The sequence below is a fragment of the Monodon monoceros genome, unplaced genomic scaffold, assembly GCF_005190385.1.
Source record: "Monodon monoceros isolate NGI ecotype Baffin Bay Population unplaced genomic scaffold, NGI_Narwhal_1 Super_Scaffold_18, whole genome shotgun sequence".
Classification (NCBI taxonomy): domain Eukaryota; kingdom Metazoa; phylum Chordata; class Mammalia; order Artiodactyla; family Monodontidae; genus Monodon; species Monodon monoceros.
Genome location: NW_021703774.1, coordinates 73,058,043 through 73,080,471, shown reverse-complemented (window position 1 = coordinate 73,080,471; position 22,429 = coordinate 73,058,043). Strand labels below are relative to the sequence as shown.

Sequence of the window (22,429 nt, the reverse complement as noted above, 5' to 3'; positions counted from 1 at the left end):
ACCCGCATGCCACAACTACTGAAGCCCATGCGCCTAGAGCCCCAGCTCCTCAACAAGAGAAGCCGCCGCAATGAGAAGCCCGCGCACCGCAATGGAGAGTAGCCTCCACTTGCCGCAACTAGAGAAAGCCCGTGCGCAGCAACGAAGACCCAACGCAGCCAAAAGAGAAAAAAAAAAAAGCTGATGCCCTTCTCAAGCAGGCAGAGCTCTGTGGTAGAGGGGAACAAATTTGCCTTGGGTGAGCCTCTTAATCTCCCTCAGCCTACATTTCCTCATTTATAAAATAACGTCTAGCGGGTTGAAAAGAGGCCCTCAAAATGATATGTCCATGTCCTTACCCCTGAAATCTATGAATGTGACCTTATTTGGATAAAGGGTCTTTGCAAATGGAAAGTTAAGGACCTCAAGATGAACTCAACCTGGATTAGTGGGGTGAGCCCTAAATCCAATGACAATTGTCTTTATAAAAGACAGAAGAGAAGACACAGAGAGAGAGAGATGAAAAGGTCATGTGAAGATGAGAGCAGAGACTGGAGTTCTGCAACCACAGCTAAAGAATCCTTGGTGGGAGCCATCAGAAGCTGGAAGAGGCAAGGAAGTATTCTCCCCAGAGCCTTTGGAGGGAGTGCAGCCCTGCCAACACCTTGATTTTGGACTTCTAGGCTCCAGAACTCTGGGACAAAATTCTATTGCTTTAAGCCACCTAGTTTGTGATAATTTGTTATGGCAGAGTCACAGGAAGTTCATATATAATACATGATGATGATGATGATGATGAGGACCTTTTAAGAGAAAAGAGAAGGAAATCATAATGCCTACTCTCCAAAGTCTGAAGTTAATGGAAATTGGGTAGAGTGAACTAGGGCTAACCGGCAGGAAAGTCTATAAGAGAATTCATTAGAAGGAAAGGAGGCATCTAGGCCACTGACCAAGGCTCAGCACGGGTTTGGCTGAAGAGAATTGGTTCTAGCACAGTAAATAATAGAGACTAAAGCTCTCAAGTCCAGCCAGGCTGGCCAAATGTTCTAGGCAACAGTGACCTCGCATGGGAATGTGAACTAAGAGAGTTGTAACCCTGGAATCTAAGTGTGGGGCATCACTTGGGCTTGTGCAGGGACTTGTACCAGCATGCAGTCACTTCAGAGGAGACTTGTATCCTTGGGACCATGCTGGACCAGGCTTTAGCAGCAATACGAAATGGTATGGAGACATAACTCTAGCCATGCACTGTTAGCAGAGACTTGATAATTGTCTGTGTTCCTGATTCCTGGAAGCAGGACTGCCCCCCTGCTTGGCATGAGTAAATGCTCAGGATTATTTGAAAATGGAGGCAGGGAAACTGGAGCCTTCCACTGGAGATACTAGACTTTGCCTTCACCAGAACAGATGATGCTGTATTGGTTAAACTGGAGAAAGAGAGCAAGAGATGATTGTACCCTTATTGGCTGAAAAGAAATTCAGGACAAGGTGCAGGTCAGGGTAAAATGAAAGCAGATTAAGATTGAAGCAGTACTTGAGGGTTACATGTGTTTCCCTCCAGAAGCTCAGAAATCAACCTTTTCTCCACCTTCTAAAATAAAATGCAAGACAAACACATGGTTAATGAGAGCATCCATATATAGTCACTAGAGAGTGACAGGTTTGACTGTTATCCTACTTTCTCCAGTAACCTATCCAAGGAAAAAAAAGTGCGTCAGTCAGAAGAAACGGAGCATATGTGGAAGCAGAGAAAGAGGAGCAACCCAAGGCAAACTCACACAGGGCCAGAGTGAATGCTGTTCAGGAAAGAAGGCAATTAGCCATTGGACGGACAGCTGATTATTTCTAGGCTCAGTAGCCAGATAGTCCTTGGTGTGGAGATTCAGGGAGCTGCAGCCCACAGACCTTGGGTCTGTCTGGTTTTATTGCCCACATTACCTCTGTTAATCTGGTGTCCTTAAACATTCCTTTCACTTACCTTAAACTGGCGGCTTAGAAATCCAGTGGGTCTGCAAAGAAGTTTTATTGGGCCAGACCCCCTCCAGTGTAATCTACAAAGCATGTGTGGTTATGTGTTGGGTTTTATATTTGCTTTTTGAGTTGACATTTTAAAATTATTATTGTAAAAGTAACAAATGCACATAATAAAAAAAATTTTTTTCAATCATTACCTAAGGATAAAAATGCAGAAAGTTCCTAGACATTGCCTTGTTTCCCAATCCTTCTTTCTAGAGGTAACTGCAATTAAGGTAGTTTGTTTTTGCATATATGTGTATCTTTCCAGACATTCTTCTTTTCCTTTTATTTTTAAAGTAATATTTTTGAATAAACTATCTATTTTCATGTTTCAAAATTCAAAAGGTATAAAATGGTGTACTGTAAAAACTCTTACTCTCACTCTTGTCCCCCACCCTTCCATTTGCCCTCTTCAGAGACAACCAGTGTTAATTTCTTAGGTATCCATCCAGTGATATTTTATGTATATATATAAAAATGTATATTTTTACTATTGTTTAACAACTAATAGCATGGTGTATACCATGTTCTGCACTTGTTTTTCTCATTTAATAAAGTATCTTGAAGATCACTTCATATTAATACACAAAGAGATTCCTTAGCCTTTTTTAAAAAACACAGCTGAGAAGTATGCCCCTGTTTCGGTGTGCCATAGTTTGTTTAACCAACACTTGCTGATGAAAATTTATTTGGCTTCTAAATATTTTGTTATTTCAAACAATGTTGTAGAAGATAATTTAGCACTGTATGTCATTTCAAAGGTATGTATTTTAATTCCTAGAATTTGAATTGCTGATTCAGAGTATTGCAGAATTAACAAAATTTTTGAATTAGTTGTCAATATTCAAAACTCAGAAGCTTTCATAAAAAAAAATACGGGTTTTTAAGTTCACTTGAAAAATTGGAGATCTGGCAGCATGACATGTGTGACACAGGACAAACATTAGCTAAACCTAAATATCATCAACTGCTCCCTGTAGGTGAGACACGTATTTCCCAGGTGACCACAGTCCTCACTCACCCCATTTTGCTTCTGTACAATACTTTCCTGATGCCTGAAACCCTCTGAGTTTTTAATCCCTATGTTCCTTTGCTTTGATTCTGAGATCACACAGTAACCTTCAGATTATGATCTAATTTCCCCCAAGTCTGTCTCCAAGGAAAGGATCATTTGGCATTCCAAGGTTCTGGACCCCATACTATGATTTCTCATGATCAAGTACTAAGTAGCATATGGTTGTGATTTTTCAACATATCACAATAGATTACAGGAGTGAATATGCTGAGCACACCAACATGAGCATTCCAATTGGTGCATCAGTTATTTATCACTTCATATTATTAAGCTGACAATAAGCTGTCTACTTCAATAATTTGTAAATTTTAATAATGTGAGTCATTTATATCAGGGCCTCATCATCTCTGACTACAGTTAGTCTTCAGTACTTAAAAAAAAACGAAGCCAGAGCTTGGCTCCCTAATATTGCCCTGAAAAGGATTATACAGCTCAAACCTGCCTTTCCTATAGTGCTTCTCAAATTTTAGTGAGCAAATTACTTGGACGTCTTATTAAAATTCAGATTCTGATTCAGTACATCCGGAGTGGGGCCAGAGATTTAGGTTCTCTAGCAGGCTCCCTGATTGCATGTTTAGCAACAAGTCCTTAGAAGACACTTCCCTGAGTCCCACTGCTGATCTACTGAACTGATCACTTCACCTCCTCAGGGCAATGAAGAAATCAGACTGGAATGTGATGCTCCAAATAGCTCCTGTTTCTCTTCAACATCCCCATTCCTCATTTCCACCCCCAGCCCACCCACACACACATCAGAAAGCTGAACGAATCTAACTAATAGAAACATAATCAGGGCAGAGCAAAGATTTCCCTTTAATCATCACACATTACAGAGCACGGCATGTACGGGGCAATATGTCAGTTGCTAGGGGAAACAAAGATCATTAATATAGGAACTCAGCATTGAGATGATCTCAAACCAGCAGAGGAAACACACATACACAGATAACAGACAAGTGGAAAGGAACTAAGGTAACAGAAGAACAGAGGCAAGAGTTAATTCTGCAGGGGGTAAATGATGGTCTAGAACAATGATTCTTTTTTTTTTTTTTTTTGGCTGTGTTGGGGTTTTTGTTGCTGCGCATAGGCTTTCCCTAATTGCAGTGATCAGGGCCTACTCTTCCTTGTGGTGCGTGCGCTTCTCATTGCGGTGGCTTCTTTTGTTGCGGAGTAGGGGGTCCATGCGTGCGGGCTTCAGTAGTTGTGGCTCGCAGGCTCAGTAGTTGTGGCATGCGGGCTCTAGAGCGCAGGCTCAGTAGTTGTGGAGCACAGGCTTAGTTGCTCTGTGGCATGTGGGATCTTCCCAGACCAGGGATTGAACCCATGTCTCCTGCATTGGCAGGCAGATTCTTAACCACTGTGCCACCAGGGAAGTCCCTAGAACAATGATTCTTAAACTCTGGTCCCAGTACCAATGGCATGGGCATCAACTGGGAAAATTTTAGACATGCAAATTCTCAGACTCCACCCAGACCTACTCCAAGCGTGGTGTGGGGACAGCAATCTGTGGTTTAACAAGCCCTCCAGGTGATTCTGATACATACTAAAGTTTGACAACTTCTGGTCTATGAAAACTTCACAGAGAAGACATTTGAGTTGGGCCTTAGAGAATTAATATTTCACCAACAGAAAGGGAAGGGTCATTCCAGGAGATAGATCACAGTAAACAAAAGTATGAAGATATAAAAGTGAAATGCATAAAATTGTTGTGTAAAGAGCATATAATCAGGAGTGTGAAAGGAGAAATGGGAAACATGGCCAGAGAGGTAAATTGGGGCCAAATTATGAAGAGCCTCAAATTTTATACTGTAAAGTTTAAACATAAAGAAAACAGTTTTAAAGCAAGGGAGTGACGTGATCAGAGCTACTGATAGAACTGATCTACAGTAAGGCCTATCAATTAGGAGACTATTTTGTCCTGGCAAGAAATAAGATCTAGGGGACTTCCCTGGTGGTCCAGTGGTTAAGACTCTAGGCTTCCAATGCAGGGGGAGCGAGTTCAATCCCTGGTTGGGGAACTAAGATCCCACATGCTGCGTGGTGTGGCCAAAAAAAATAGAAAGAAAGAAGAACAAAATAAAGGCAGTAGAATAGGAAAAGAAAGGAGGGAAAAGATATAAAAAGCATTCATAAGCTAGGATAAACAAGCTGTATTGTATAAAGGTTTAAAACCACAAGCTGTAAGGCCAAACTGCTATGCTCTGACACTTTTTAACTTTGTGGTTTGGGAAATTTATTTAATTCTGTACCTCAGTTTTCTCATCCATAAAAAAGAGACAATAATATATACAATGGAATGTTATTCACCCATAAAAATGGATGAAATCTTGCCATTTGAGACAATATGAATGGACCTGAGGGCATAATGCTAACTGAAGTAATTCAGACAGAGAAAGACAAATACTGTATAATCTCATTTATATGTGGAATCTTAAAAAAAAAATAAAGACCACCAAAAACCAATTTGTACAGAGAACAAATTGATGGTTTCCAGAGACGGCAGGGAGTGGGGGGGTGGTTAGGTGAAATGGGTGAAGGGAGTTGAAAGGTACAAACTTCTAGTTATAAAAGAAGTCATGGTGATGTAATATACAGCATGGCTACTATAGTTAATAATACTGTATTGCATAATTGAAAGTTGCTAAGAAAAAAATCATAAAATTTCTCATCACAAGAAAAAATTATGTATGGTAGCGTGTTAACTAGAATTATTGTGGTGATCATTTTGCAATATACACAAATATCAAAAAAATTATTTGATACACCTGGAACTAACATAATGTAAGTCAGTTATACCTCAGTTTAAAATTTTTAATTTAAAAAAGGAGACAATAATAATAGTTCCTACCTCATAGGATTATTGTGAGAATTAAATTAATGACTGTAAAGTGCTTAGAACAGTGCCTGGTATGAAGTAAACACTCAATAGATATCGTATGTGTGTGTGTGTGTGTGTGTGTGTGTTTTATAAGGAGTAATATGTCTAAAATTTCTGGCTCAGGTTACAAAATAATACGATCATGAGGTGAGTCTGGAATATTCTGAATTTCAAATATCTAGAGGAGACATTTACTTCTCTGTACCTCAATTCCTGGTGTCTTAACAATTAGAAATAGGCACTTAGTGTGGTCCCAGGAAACTGGTGGGCAGGTGATATGAGCATAGGTGAAAGTGTGGTTACCCGGAGAGGATTTTAAAAACTTTGATGATCCTGGATGCTCAGGCCCTATTTCCAGTGTTACAGAGCAGGTTCTGGGGACTTCCCTGGTGGTCCAGTGGTTAACACTCCAGGCTTCCAATGCTGGGGGCACGGGTTCCATCCCTAGTTGGGGAACTAAGATCCCACATGCATGCGGCACGGTCAAAAAAAAAAAAGGAGTCTCTGGTTTATACTTTTTAAATGAAGTTAGATGCAGTTAGTGTAAATATAGCTGAACAAATTAAAGCAATAATGAGAGTCTGTGGTAGTCAATAGTGCTGATTCATCAAATACATCTGCTTCTCCCTCCTTCCAGAGATGAGATGTGACTGTTCTTCCTGGCCCCCTTGTGTTTGGGTAGGGCCTTATGACTCATTCAAGCCAATGAGTTGAAAAGTAGCGTCCTGAGTCACTGTAATTGCCAATGTGAGACCCTCTAGTGTTCTCTCCTTTTGGCAGGGCAGCTCATCAGCCTGGGTTTCTGAGTAGCTATCATGAGCAGAGCTCCACTGTCAACTTTCTAGAGATGATTATGCGGTGTGAGCAAGTAATATGTGTTTTTGTTTTAAGCTTTTGGAGTTGTTTCTGCACATAGCACAGTCTGTCCTGATACAGATACTATTTAAACACATATCAAATTCTTAAAAACTAAACAGTTACCAGTGACTTCCCTGGTGATGCAGTGGATAGGACTCTGTGCTCCCAGTGCAGGGAGCCTGGGTTCGATCCCTGGTCAGGGAGCTAGATCCCACATGCATGTGGCAACCAAGAGTTCACATGCCACAACTAAGGAGCCCACCTGCCGCAACTAAGACCTGGTGCAACCAAATAAATAAATAAATAAATTTAATAAATAAATAGTTAACAAACAGTCCTAATGAGGGTGTGGGGAAAAGAGATGCTTTCACAGATTTGCTAGTGGAAGTAAAAATTGTTTCAACCTTTTGAAAAGTAATTTGACAGCAGATCCTAATAAAAATGGGAGAAAGTACATTATTTTTTTACTCAGATTCCATTTTGGGGAATCTCTTTCACAGAAATTAAAGTACTACTGCAAACGGATGTTAATGTTTATTGTTGAGTTATTTGTAGTGCCTAAAAATTGAAAACAATCTAAATTCCTAAATATGGTTTAGCCATATTATGAAATATTATGCAACTGTTAAAAAGACAACTTTTATCCTTTTTATTGATTTCATGTGATGTCCACATGCTAAATGAAAACAAAACATAACAAAAAAAATCCACATGTTTGACCTTGTACACCCAGGCCTAGAAAAGTAAGCTGTTTTATCTCAAAGGAGCAGGGATGGTTAAGTGATGGGGTGGAGAGGAAATTTTCATATTTTTCTTATTACAACTTAATATTCGACTTGTTACAATTTGTACAACTTACGTAATAAAACAAACTCAAGTAAAAGTGAGAAACAATTCTAAACCTAAGAGTGTTTGCCAACTGAGCCTTTACACAATAAACTTAGTATTGCTGCCACCAATTGGGGGTGGTGGAAGAGGCGGAGCTTCTGTAATATACTCTAGGCCACGCCCACTTTACCCGACCGGTCGTTTCTCACGTGTGCCCTGGAAGGCTCTGCCTCGACGCATGCGTACTCGCCTGAGTTTGCCCAGCCTTTGAGGGTTACCCTGTACCTTTGGGTTTGACCCCGTCAGGCTACCGTCGCGGCGACCGGAACGGCACCTCAGGTTTGCTTCCGGCGTCTTCTTTTTTTTTTTTTTTTTTTTTTTTTGCTTCCCCTTCCCTCCCTCACGCTTCTTCCCCTCCCCCTGCTCCCTTTTCCCTTTGGTTTCGTTCTTTCCTACAGAGGCCGACCCCTGAGTCGTGAGTCTGTTTGGTGAGAAAGAGCCTTCATAGCTGGAAGCTGGGAGGTGTGGGAAATACTGTTAATTGAGGTATTTGGAGACCAAGGGCTTGTATGGAATGTTTTGTTTGTGGTAGGAGGTCGGGCGAGGGTGGGAAGGAGGTCTTCCCCGGGAGACTAGCGGGGGCGGGGTTGAGCTGGGTTTGCGGGTGGGTGGGACGCACCCCTAAAATGGATAGCGCGGGGGTGGGGCGGTGTGTGGGCCAAAGAAAAATGGAGTCAGTGAGAACTGGCGCTGGGGTCGCACGGCATTATGGCATCAGTTTTGCTTTAACCGTTTGATAAAAAAAGCAGTTAACACCAATGTGAGTTGTATGTGGGAGTATTTGAATTGTCGATTTTAGGTAGCCACGGTTTATTCCCAAATTGCTTTATTTCCTTTTACTTTGGGGAAACCTCTTTGCTGCAAGCTTTTCTGTCCTTAAGTATTATACTTTTCAAACAGAAAATTTCCACACAAAAGCAAAGTAATGTAAAGGGAAAAGTAATTAAAGAGAAAACAACGAATTAGGGAGTTGTAGACCAAACCCTCCCCTCCAGGTGGGGAGTATTTGTTCAAATTAGGCAGAGCGTGCAAACAAAGATTTATCTCATTAGTCAGTTAAAGAACACAGGCCACAGAAATATCTTCCTCAATAAACTGGTTCTCTTCAGTTTCCTAAAACATTGTTTTCAGTAGCTCCCTGTTGCATAATATATGTCTCCCGTGCCCTCTCAAACTTTTGCATTTTATTCAGGCCTATAGTCTATAGCCTACAGGAGATGAGAACTCTACAAAATCTCAGCTTCAGATACTGGAGAATGGGGAAAGAGAACTAACTACATATATTTGAGTAACAAGTAGCAGAGTAGGAATGAGTTTTATTAGGGGACTGAAATTCTCTATTGCAGTCATAATAACTCCAAAAGTAATTCTAGTTTCCTGCTCCATGTAGAGGACAACAGTATGTCCTCCCTCCCTGGGTGCATTGGTTTGGATGCAGCAACAGCTGCAGTGGAGTCTGAAGAGATTGCAGAGCTGCAACAAGCAGTGGTTGAGGAGCTGGGTATCTCTATGGAGGAACTTCGGCAGTTCATTGATGAAGAACTGGAAAAGATGGACTGTATACAGCAGCGCAAGAAGCAGCTAGCAGAGTTGGAGACATGGGTAATACAGAAGGAATCTGAGGTGGCCCATGTTGACCAGCTGTTTGATGATGCATCCAGGTAAGAACCACATAGGAAATAGGAGGAAATCTACCTATTGGCAGACATTTTTAAAGTAGTATAATTGTTCATGACATTGTACACTTTGTACTTTAGAAGGTACAGATATGTAGAATCTTACTCTTCCTCAAGGGTGAAGAGCCATAATGTGACCTCACAACCACCCATATAATATAATATTCATCTATCAGAGGCTAATATGCTCAACAGTAGGGGAGTCCAAGTCTTGACTCCCTTCCCCTTCTTTATACTTCACTCTACTTCAGAGCAATTGTTTTGTTTTCTTAGTAGAATCATCTGGGGAGTGCATATTATAAAAACTTGCTGTTTTATGTAACTGCGAAGCTTTAGTAAGTTCCTAGAGCCCTGTTTCTACTCCTAAACCCCCAGAAGATTTGTTTCTCCTGCCCTAGTTGTCACTTAGAACATATTTTCAAATAACAACAAGGTAAATAATGAGGTAAGGTTGAAAGGACCGTGCTTTGGGCTTATTTTGGATTTTTGAAGAACTAGTCTGGAAACCACTATTTAAACATTTTTCTATGGGATAAGCATTTAAAATTCAAAACAGAGACACTTTGGAATATGGCCTGTTTAAATAGAGGTCAGTGTATACTGAAATATATATAAATTCTAATAGCTTTTACACCTGCTTCTGCTGGCTTTGACCTTTTCTATGTGTGTTCCAATATTAGGGCAGTGACTAATTGTGAGTCTTTGGTGAAGGACTTTTACTCCAAACTGGGACTACAGTACCGGGACAGTAGTTCTGAAGATGAAGCTTCCCGGCCTACAGAAATAATTGAGATTCCTGATGAAGACGATGATGTCCTCAGTATTGATTCAGGTAAGAAATGAGGCTATGGACGGGAAAATCTCAGGATTAAAATTGAAACGTGGGAAGATGAGCAAATAGAAGATAAAAGAGAGGAGAAACCATTCTTACTAACTCCATATTCCTAACTGTTGGACTTGTCTGTTACAGAAAAAAAATAGAAGATTGTTAGTATTGATATCATAGATTTTCACTTATTGCTACTTCCTGATTGAATTATTCTCCTTTCCCCATTCTATGTAACCTGTATTCTGAACTCCCTTGTTTTTCTTTATAGGTGGCATTAGCACCTATGTATATATCTCAAAACAGATTATTTGGTTTTGTCTATTCTTTAACAGTTTTTTATTTGTTTGTTTTTAGTTTATTAATTTATTTTTGGCTGTGTTGGGTCTTCGTTGCTGCGCACAGGCTTTCTCTAGTTGTGGCGAGCGGGAGCTAGGCTCTTTGTTACGGTGTGCGGGCTTCTCATTGTGGTGGCTTTTCTGTGTTGCGGAGCACAGGCTCTAGGCACACGGGCTTCAGTAGTTGTGTCTCGCAGGCTGTAGAGCGCAGGCTCAGTAGTTGTGGCGCACAGGCTTGGTTGCCCCGTGGCACTTGGGATCTTCCCAGACCAGGGATCAAACCCGTGTCTCCTGCATTGGCAGGTGGATTCTTAACCACTGCGCCACCAGGGAAGTCCCTGGTGTGTAAGTCTTAATGTCCACATTATGTTTCATGTCTGTTGGATACTCCACCTAGGCGTGGAATTGGTTAAGTCTTAGGTAAGTGCATGCTTGAGTTTTTAAGAAATCGCTGTTGTGTTTTCCATAGTGGCCATACCATTTTACATTTCCACTAGCAAAGTGGGATTGTAGCTTTTTTTTTTTTTGGCCATGCTGCGTGGCTTGTGGGATCTCTGTTCTCCAACCAGGGACTGAACCCAGGCCACAGCAGTGAAAGCCGGAATCCTAACTGTTAGGCCACTAGGGGACTCCCTCACATTGTGATTGTAGTTTGCATGTTCCTAAAGACATTGAGCATCTTTTCACATACTTATTTGCCATTTATGTATGTTCTTTGAGGAAATAGCTATTCAAATAGTTTTGCCTTTTTTAAAAAATTGGATTGTCTTTTTATTATTGACTTTTCTAAGTCAATATATATAAGTCTTCTGACTTACTATACTTTAGGTACGATTCATTTATCAGACCTATTTTACAAACATTTTCCCAGATGTGGTCTTTTCATTTTCTTAATGGTGTCTTTTGAAGAATAAACATTCTTAACTTAAGAGCTGAGGGTAGTTGGTTGGTTTGTTTTGCTTATGGCTATCCAGTTGTTCCACCACCATTGGTTGAAAAGACTATTCTTTTGGTATTCAAAAATCAGCTGGCTATATGTTGTAGTTGAGGGTCACATTGAACTAAATGTTTATTTTTATACCAGCACCACACTGTCTTAATTACTGTAGCTTTACAGTAAGTATTAAAATCACTTAGTGAAAGTCCTCCAAATTCATTTGTATTTCATATATAATCTAAATAAATTTTAGCATCAGCTTATCAGTTTCCTAGAAGTTTTTTGTGGCTCCCTTAGGATTTTCTATACATTAGACCATGTTGTCTGCAAATAGTCATTTTACTTCTTCCTTTCTAATCTGGATGTCTTGTGTTTTTCCCGTGCCTTATTATGTTTGCTAGAACCTCCAGTATGATGTTAAAAAAAGAGCAGACATCCCTTCCTTGTTCCTGATTTTATCAGGGAAGCATTTTATGTTTAGTCATTAATTATGATGTGAGCTGTAGGTATCCTTTATCAGGTTCAGAGAAGTTGCTTCTATTCCTAGTTTGCTGAGAGTTTTTATAATAGCTGGATTCGATTTCAGATTTTGTCAGCTACTTTTTCTCTGTTGTCCTCAGGTGATCATATGGCTTTTGTCCTTTATCCTATTAATAGGATGTATTACAATAATTATTTTTTATATGTTAAACCAATCTTTTGTTCCTGGAATAACTCTCCCATCCCCACCCGCCACTTTGTCTTAGTGTATAATCCTTTTTATATGTTGCTGTATTGGATTTGCAAATGTTTTAACAATTTTTGCACATATGTTTGAGGGCTATTGGTTTGTAGTTTTATTGTGATGTCTTTGGCTTTGGTAGCAGGGTAATATGGGCCTTATAAGATGAGTTGGGAGGTGTTCCTTCCTCTGAGTTGTGTGGAATGGTATTATTTCTTCCTTAAATGTTTGATAAATTAAGCAATGAGACCATCTTGGCCTGGACTTTTCTTCGTGGAAAGATATTTTTTAAGTAAGCTTTTTAGTTTGGAATCATTTTAGATTTATGGAAAAATTGCAAAGGTAATAGAGAGTTCCTGCATACCTTTCACCAGTTTCTTCTAATGTTAATGTTACCATGGTATATATTGGTCAAAACTAAGAAACAAACATTGGTACATTACTTTTATCTAAACTCCAGACTTTATTCAATTTCTGGACTTTTTCTGTTCCAGGATCCAATCCAGGATATCACATTGAATTTATCGTGGGAAGATAAATCACTAATCCATTTTCTTTACCTGATATATCTATTTTAATATAATCACTAATCCATTTTCTTTACCTGAAATATCTATTTAGATTTTCTATTTCATCTCAAGTTGATTTTGTTCATTTGTGTCTTTCTAGGAATTTGTTCACTTTATCAAAGTTGTCTAAATTATTGCCATAAAGTTGTTCATAGTATTCCCTTATGATCCTTTTTAATTTCTGTAGGTTCTGTAGTGATGTCCCTTTCATTCCTGATATTGGTTATTTAGATCTCCTCTTTTTTTTCTTGATTAGTCTAGATACAGGTTTATCAATTTTTGTTCTTTTACAAGGAACCAGTATTGGGGATTCATTGATTTATTTTTGCTACTGTTGCTCTGTTTTCTATTTCATCGATTTCTACTCTAATCTCTATTTTCTTCCTTCCACTTTTTTTGGGTTTGATTTGCTCTTCTTTTTCTAGTTTCTTAAAGTCAAAGCTGAGACTATTGACTTTAGACCTTTCTTTCTTTCTAATATAAACATTTAAAGCTATAAATTTCCCTCTGAGCATGCTTTACTGCATCTCATAAATTTTTATGTTGAATTTTCATTTTCATGTAACTCATAAATTTTAATTTCCTTTGTGATTTTTTTCTTTGACCTTGGGTTTCCTTTTTAACCAGGCACTCTTGGGTCCTCTTTGCATATGCATGTTTTAGCAGTCACCCAAAAATGTATAGAGAATTTATCTAAGGCTGTCTGTGACTCTCTCATTTTCAGAATCTCCTGGTTAAATTTACTGATTTGCCGCTTACCCTAAACAAGAGCTACAACCTCAAATTAGCAAATCTGCTTGTTATGGCTAGCACCTCAGTGATAAAGCTACAGTTTTTGCCCACCAAGCTAGAGGTGGAGCAGGGATGGGAGCTGCCCCAGGCAAGAGATCCATAGATTCCCACCTTTGTTACCAGAAGCTTTAGCAGTTTTTCAGGGATACTTATCAATCTATTTTTTGCCTTTGGTCAAATTTCCAGTGTCCTAAAATGATTTTTTTTTAATTTTTTGGCTGCATTGGATCTTCGTTGCTGCACAGGCTTTCTCTAGTTGCAGCGAGCTGGGCCTCCTCTTCATTGCAGTGCGTGGGCTTCTCACTGTGGTGGCTTCTCTTGTTGCAGAGCACGGGCGCTAGGCGCACGGGCTTCAGTAGTTGCGGTGCATGGGCTCAGTAGTTGTGGTGCATGGGCTTAGTTGCTCTGCGGCATGTGGGATCTTCCCAGACCAGGGATCAGTCCCATGCATTGGGAAGGGGATTCTTAACCACTGCACCACCAGGGAAGTCCTGAAATGATTGCTTTTGACAATTTTGTCCAGTTTTATACTTGTTTTCTGCATAGGGGGATTGTCCAATCTTGTCACATCACTATTACCAGAAGTGCTGTAGTTTTGCCTGTTTTTGAACTGTATAAATGGAATCTTAGACACTGTATGCATTCTTCCATGACTTCTTCAACATCATGCTGATGTGTAATGCTTGGTTTGGTTGCTACTGCAATATGGTGTTCCATTATGTGAATATGCCACAGTTTATCTAGTCTCCGAACAGTTGACATTTCATTTGTTTTCAGTTTTTTTGCAATTGTAAATAATGCCCTAAATATTCTTGTAAATGATTCTTGATGCACATGTGCAAGAATCTTTTTAGGATATCCTAGGGTACTGTAAGAGTGGAGTTGCTAGTTCTTAGGATATAGAATTTTCAACCTTGCTGGATAATTAGTGACCAAACAGCTTTCCAAAGTGATTGTGCCAATTTATATTTATACCACCAGTGGCTGAGAGTGGCCTGTGTTCCACATCCTTGACAACACTTAGCACTCTCATTTTAAAATTTGATTTCCCTGTCTGCAGATGAACTTGGGAATCTTTTCATGTGTTTGTGAGTCATCTGTAGGTTTTCTTTGTTACGTCTGTTCATGTATCTTGCTCATTTGCTCAGCTGTTTTTTTTAATTCATAGGAAGTCTACCTATTATTCCTATAATTATAATTACTAATCCTTTGCAGTTATAAAATGCACATATCACTCCAACCTTATGTTTTGTCTTTACTTTTTATGTTATTTGTTAATAAACAGAAGTTCTAATGTTAACATTTTCTTTTATGGTCATTGCTTTTTATATCCTTACTGCCCTGAGTCTATAAAGATCTTCTTTTACATTGCCTTTGAAAGTTTCATAGTTTTGTCTTTCACATTTAAGTCTTAATTCCAAATGGAATTTATTTTTTTATTTTTTTCATATTGTTCTTAAACAGTTTTCCAGCACCATTATTGAAATGCGTCCCCTCCTATTGATTTACATTGCCTACTCTATCATAAATTATTTCCATATATTTGTGTGGGTTTGTTTCTGGACTTTCTGTTCTGTTTCACTGGTCTGTCATTTCCTCCTGTTTCAACTCTATAGAGCCTATCACTGTGGCTTTATAATATCTTTTAACTCTAGTAACCTCAGTTTCTTGTTCTTCTTCACAGATGTCTTGGTTCTTTTTCACCTGTTGTGCTTATATTTATATTTGAGAGTTAGCTTGTCATGTTCCCCACTTCCCCCCCACCAATAAAAACCCCCAAACCATTGACATTATCGCAAGATTAATTTAGGAATAGTTGATAATTTCATAGTATTTGACTCCCCTATACAAAGATCATTTATGTAGTCTTTAACATTTTTCAGGAGGGTTGATTAATTTTCTCCACGGAAAGCTTGCACGTCTTTTGTCAGATTTATTCCCAACTACCATTTTCAGTAGCCACAAAAAATATCTTTTTTAAGAAAATACATTTCCAGGGGCTTCCCTGGTGGTGCAGTGGTTGAGAGTCTGCCTGCTAATGCAGGGAACATGGGTTTGAGCCCTGGTCTGGGAGGATCCCACATGCTGCGGAGCGACTAGGCCCGTGAGCCACAACTACTGAGCCTGCGCGTCTGGAGCCTGTGCTCCACAACAAGAGAGGCCGCGATAGTGGGAGGCCCGCGCACCGCAATGAAGAGTGGCTCCCGCTTGCCACAACTAGAGAAAGCCCTCGCACAGAAACGAAGACCTAACACAGCAAAAATAAATAAATTAATATCCTTCTTTTAAAAAAAAAAGAAAATATATTTCCAACTAGTTGCTGCTGGTATATAGACATGCAGTTGACCTTTGCATATAGATTTTTGTATCTGACAATCTTACTAAATTTTTATTTCTATGATTTCATTTAAGTTTTCTATGTAGACTGTCATCTGAAGATAATTGCAGTTTTTCCTCCTTTCCTATACTTATGGCAGATAAGTCTTGTTTTTCTTGTCATATTTCACCAGCTAAGACCTTTATTATAATGTTAAATGGGAGTGATGATGATGACAAGGACTTCCTTGTCTTGTGGCTTGTGTGGTGGTTATTTTTGGTTGTTTTGTTTTTGATAGGTAAGAAGTGGATTTATTTAGAGAGAAACACACTCCACAGACAGAGTGTGGAGAAGGCGAGAGCGGCCCTTGTGGCTTGTTTTAAAGGGCATGTTTTCATCTTACACTATTAAGGCTGATTGCTTGTTACAGGTTTTCGAAGATGTCATTTGTCAGGTAATAGAACTTGTCCCATATTTTTAGTTTGCTGGGAGTTTTTATCATGAGTAGATGTTGATTTTATTGGACATACCTTATATAGCTAGTAAAATTACTATGTGAATATTTTTCTTTAAATCACTAAGTTTTCCAGCCTTATAGTCCTTGGATGACTCCAACTAAATATATCATTTTTAAACATTTCTGGATTTGTTGTGCTGATATTTAGGATTTTTGCATCTTCACTTTTATAACAGAGATAGGCCAATAATTTTTTTTTTTTTGGTACTACCCTTCTGTGATTTTAATATTGAGATTTTGATGGCCTTGTAGAATGGAATAGGCAGTATTTCTTCTTTTAATTCTTGGGAAGTGTTTGCAAAATTGGAATTATGTATTCCTTGAGTGTTTGATAGAATTTGCCTGTGAAGCCATCTAGGTATCTGTTTACTTTGTGCAAAGCTTTTCTATTTCTTTGAGTCAGATTTGGTAACTTGTAATTTTCTGGTAATTTATATTTTTTCTTAAGTATTCAATTTATTGGTGTAAAGTTTCTGCTTATGTTTTTAGCAAAGCTGGACATTTAATTCAGACCTTTCGTACAGATGACTATACTCCCTCATGCTCCCTCTGTCCTGTTCCTCATGTCTTAACTTGGTGACTTAGAGTTCTGGAGATGACTGATGGTAATGGTTGCACAGTGACATGAATGTACTTAATACCACTGAACTGTGCACTTAAAAATGGTTAAGATGGTAAATTCTGTGTTACGTATATTTTGCCACAATAAAAAAAATTGGGGGAAAAAAGAATCAGATTTGTAGGTCCTGATAGGGAATACTTTCCTAGTAATTTTAAGTGTGGAGATAAAAAGCAACATAAAAACTGCATGAAGGGGACTTCCCTGGTGGTCCAGTGGTTAAGAATACGCCTTCCAATGCAGGGGATGCAGGTTCAATCCCTGGTTGGGGAACTAAGGTCCCACATGCCGTGGGGCAGCTAAGCCTGTGTGCCTCAACCAGAGAGCCCGCGTGCGGCAAACTACAGAGCCCACGAGCTCTAGAGCATGCACACTATGGAGCCTGTGCACCACAACTAGAGAATCCCGTGTGCCGCAACGAAGAGCCCACGCACCATAACGAAATATCCTGCATGCCACAACAAAGATCCCGCGTGCTGCAACTAAGACCCGATGCAGCCAAAAATAAAAACAAAAAAACTGCATGTTGGGACTTCCCTGGTGGCACAGTGGTTAAGAATCTGCCTGCCAGTGCAGAGGACACGGGTTCGAGCCCTGGTCCAGGAAGATCCCACATGCCATGGAGCAACTAAGCGCATGTGCCACAACTCCTGAGCATGTGCTCTAGAGCCCGTGAGCCACAACTACTGAGCCTGTGTGCCACAACTACTGAAGCCCGCACACCTAGAGCCCATGCTCCACAACAAGAGAAGTCATTGCAATGAGAAACCCGTGCACTGCAACAAAGAGTAGCCCCCGCTTGCCACAAATAGAGAAAGCCTGTGCACAGCAACAAAGACCCAGTGCGGGCAGACATACATACATAAATTTATTTTTTAAAAAACCTGCGGGCTTCCCTGGTGGTGCAGTGGTTGAAAGTCCGCCTGCCAATGCAGGGGACACGGGTTCGTGCCCGGTCCGGGAAGATCCCACATGCCGCGGAGCGGCTGGGTCCGTGAGCCATGGCCGCTGAGCCTGTGAGTCCGGAGCCTGTGCTCCGCAACAGGAGAGGCCACAACAGTGAGAGGCCCACGTACCGCAAAAAAAAAAAACCTGCATGTTGAGTGTGAGTAAAAGGATGAAGGCAGGATAGAATACATATGTAACTTTGCAGAATGTCTTTGGCTGCAAAAGATACTGTTAATATTGGTTATTTCTGAGGCAAGTAACGAGAAGCAGGGGCAGGAGGGAGACTTATTTTTGATTGTGTGTCCTTTTATAATGTTTGAATTTTTTACCACATGAATGTATCTAAATATATTTTAAAGGTAAAAATCCCTGCAAGATTAATAACCGTCCGTCCTTAATTTGTCCTCAAATATAGAACATGTGTTTTGAAGCCTTTTACAGTTGTGGAGTTCTAAGATAACAGATATTAATCATATGCCATAGTCACAGTTCTTTGAGGAATGTGTGCACATGTACAGGTGTGTCTGTGTATTCTCTCCAAGGTTGAGTTCATATCAAATAAATAATTTTGTATCCTAACTTTTAAAACTTAATATATATCATTAGCATTGCCTCGTGTTATTGAAGATTCTTTATGAACCTCATTTAGATATGTTGTAGTTTATTTAACTATTTTTGTTATTTTCAGAAATGTACATTGCTTTCCATTTTTTTATTTATTTATTTTTGCTACTTTTTCCCCCCAGTTTTATTGGATATAATTGACAAATAATATAGTATTAGTTTAAGGTATAAGACATAATGATTTGATATGTATGTTTATTGCAAAATGATTACCACCATTGCCTTCCTTTTTTAATTTTAATTTATTATTTGGCTGCGTCAGGTCTTAGTTGTGGCTTGTGGGATCTTCATTGCAGCATGCGGGATCTTTCGGCGCAGCATGCGGGCTTCTCTCTAGTTGTGGTGCGCGGGCTACAGAGCGCACGGGCTCAGTAGTTGCAGTGTGCAGGTTTAGTTGCTCCACAGCATGTGGGATCTTAGTTCCCCGACCAGGATCAAACCAGCGTCCCCTGCGTTGGAAGGTGGATTCTTAACCATTGGACCACCAAGGAAGTCCCCCCATTTTTAAATATATGTTATAAATATCTAAAATTTCACTGTACGATACAGTAGCCACTATCCACACGTGGCTATTTAAATTATGTGAAATGTGGGAATTCCCTAGCAGTCCAGTGGTTAGAACTCCACACTTTCACTGCCAAGGGCCCAGGTTCAATCCCTGGTCAGGGAACTAAGATCCCACAAGCCACGTGGTGTGACCAAAAATAAAAAAATATATTATGTGAAATGTGAAGCCTAGTATTTTCCAGAATGTATAAAGAACTCTTACAACTCAAGAATAAAAAGACAAATGACCCAATTAAAAATGGGCAAAAGATTTGAATAGATATTTCTTCAAAGAAGATGTGAAAATGACCAATAAGTATATGAAAAGATGTTCAACATCATTAGTTGTTAAGGAAATGCAAGTCAGAACTACTTTATACTTATTAGGATAGCTGTAATTGAAAAGATAGACAGTAATAAGTGTTGACAAGGATGTGGAGAAATTGGAAACCTCTAAATTGCTGGTGGGAATGTAAAATGGTACAGCCAGTTTGGACAAATCTTTCAGTTCCTCAAAAGGTTAAACGTTATGGCCTAGCAATTCCACTCCTAGCCGTATACCCAAGAGAAATGAGAACATATGCCCACATAAAAACTGATGTTCAAATGTGCCTATCAACATTATTCATAACAGCCAAAAAGCGGAAACAACCCAAATGTCCATCAACTGAAGAATGGATAAATAAAATATGGCATAGCCATACAATGGAATATTATTCAATCATATAAAGGAATGAAGTGCTGATAAATGTTGCAACATAGATGAATCTGATATGATGCACCACATATAATATGACTCTGTTTATATGAAATATCCAGAATAGGCAAATCCATAGAGACACAAAGTAGATTAATGTTTGCTGGGGGTTGTGGGAAGGGTGGAATGGGGAGTGAGTGCTAATGGGTATTTTCATCACTCCGAAAAGAAACCCCATCCTCATTAGTGGGGTTTCTTTTCAGGGTGATGAAAATGTTCTAGAATTAGATAGTGGTGTTGGTTGTACAACCTTGTGAATACACTAAAAACCACTGAATTAAACATTTTAAATGGGTAAATTTCTTGGTATGTGAATTATACCTGATTTTAAAAAAATTTTTAGTAAAATTTAAAGTTCATTTCAGGTGCTTAGTAGCCAAATTTTAACATATTAGGCAGTGTAGATACAGAACATGTTTATCATGGCAGGAAGTTCTGTTGGAGAGCACTACTCAAGAAGAAACATTTTTGCTTAATTCACTGACTGTATTTCACTTTTCAAATCGTTCAAATAACCCATAAGTTATTGTTATAAGAATTCAAATATTTGGGCTTCCCTGGTGGCGCCGTGGTTAAGAATCCACCTGCCAATGCAGGGGACACGGGTTCGAGCCCTGGTCTGGGAAGATCCCACATGCCGTGGAGCAACTAAGCCCATGTGCAACAACTGCTGAGCCTGTGCTCTAGAGCCCGCGAGCCACAACTGCTGAGCCCGTGTGCCACAACTACTGAAGCCCAAGCGCCTAGAGCCTGTGCTCCTCAACAAGAGAAGCCACCACAATGAGAAGCCCATGCACCGCAACGAAGAGTAGCCCCCGCTCACCGCAACTAGAGAAAGGCCACGCACAGCAACAAAGACCCAATGCAGCCAAAAAATAAAAATAAATAAATTTAAAAAGAGAGAATTCAAATATTTGAAAATCCCACAGAATATCACCTGTCCCAGTACTTTATCCCCAGGTAAGCACTGTTACCTATTTGCTGTGTATCTTTCTAAATGCTTTTGGTACTTTCACATAGATATGTATATCTATATCTAGTTTTCAGTTGTTATCAATAATGTTTCCATGGTAATCCTGTTAAGTAGCTTAGTTCTTGATTTCTTGGAGATTCTTATGTGTAAGTCCCTTACACTCAGAGTTTTTCTCATCTGTAGGTGATGCTGGGAGCAGAACTCCAAAAGACCAGAAGGTAAGTTGGGATGGGTAAGAGAAGGGTGAGAGATAAGAATATGAAAATGGGAGAAACTTTTGGCCTGACCATTCGGTCAGTTCAGCTATCAGCATATAATCATTCACCCTGCATAATCAGCCCTATGGGTTGCATTTCTCTAATAGGTGTTAAAGGAATGCAAAAGTTTCTTATAGATGCATGCACTGAGTGCTGTATGAATGTAGAATTTGGCAGTTAAATTAGTCAAGGATAGCTTCCTAAAGCTGATTTCTGAACCAGATTTGTAAGAAAGGGCAGGTTTTGCCTGATAAAGTAACTATAAGCTTCTAAACATAACTCATTCTATTTTGCTTTTTAAAAGACAAGTTCTTATTCTCAAGAACTGGTACTATGTATATACAATGGAATATTACTCAGCCATAAAAAGAAATGAAATTGAGTTATTTGTAGTGAGGTGGGTGGACCTAGAGTCTGTCATACAGAGTGAAGTAAGTGAGAAAGAGAAAAACAAATACTGTATGCTAACACATATATATGGAATCTAAAAAAAAAAAAAAAAAGGTGCTGATGAACCTAGGGGCAGGACAGGAATAAAGATGCAGATGCAGAGAATGGATGTGAGGACACAGGGAGGGGGAAGGGTAAACTGGGATGAAGTGAGAGAGTAGCATTGACATACATACACTACCAAATGTAAAATAGATGGCTAGTGGGAAGCAGCCGCATCGCACAGGGAGATCAGCTTGGTGCTTTGTGACCACCTGGTGGGGGGGGGATAGGGAGGGTGGGAGGGAGAGGATATGGCGATATATGTATACATATAGCTGATTCACTTTGTTGTACAGCAGAAACTAGCACAACATTGTAAAGCAATTATATTCCAGTAAAGATGTTAAAAAAGAACCGGTGCTACTATTTTAAAACTTGATTCCCTCATCCCTTTCCTTACAGCTCCGTGAAGCTATGGCTGCCTTAAGAAAGTCAGCTCAAGATGTCCAGAAGTTCATGGATGCTGTCAATAAGAAGAGCAGTTCCCAGGATCTACACAAAGGTTAGAGTCAGGAGGCACCTCGGTATAGGTGCGGGCATGAAATCCTACAAAGAGATTTCATGGATAACTGGCTTTGTTTTAGCATTTCAGAATCCTTCTTCACCTCTGTTTGGTTCTTTTAACACCACAGATTTTCCTTGCTGTCTGCTTGTCGTTTCTCCCCCTGCTGAACAGCTTACGGGATCTTAGTTCCCCATCCAGGTATTGAACCTAGGCCCACGGCAGTGAAAATGCAGAGTCCTAACCACTGGACCACCGGGGAAGTCCCTTGGCTTAAGTCTTTTGTCTGCTGGTTTTCTACTGTGTGATGGCTTTGTCCAAATA

General features: G+C 39.6%; 1 protein-coding gene across 4 annotated transcripts in view; it reads left to right on the top strand.

Annotated features, from left to right (window-relative positions):
• Positions 1 to 8,022: 8,022 nt before the first annotated feature.
• Positions 8,023 to 22,429, top strand: part of SETDB1 (SET domain bifurcated histone lysine methyltransferase 1) — a 30,300-nt gene continuing 15,893 nt past the window's right edge. For 2 of the 4 annotated variants that reach the window (XM_029229011.1, XM_029229013.1), the window contains exons 1-5: positions 8,023 to 8,180; positions 9,085 to 9,355; positions 10,051 to 10,202; positions 21,038 to 21,072; positions 22,006 to 22,105. In XM_029229011.1, coding sequence (XP_029084844.1) covers positions 9,096 to 9,355; positions 10,051 to 10,202; positions 21,038 to 21,072; positions 22,006 to 22,105 — 547 coding nt within the window. In that variant the 5' untranslated portion in view covers positions 8,023 to 8,180; positions 9,085 to 9,095. Of the gene's footprint in view, positions 8,181 to 9,084; positions 9,356 to 10,050; positions 10,203 to 21,037; positions 21,073 to 22,005; positions 22,106 to 22,429 lie in introns of those variants that run through there. The other 2 variants (XM_029229012.1, XM_029229014.1) reach the window with 2 other exon arrangements.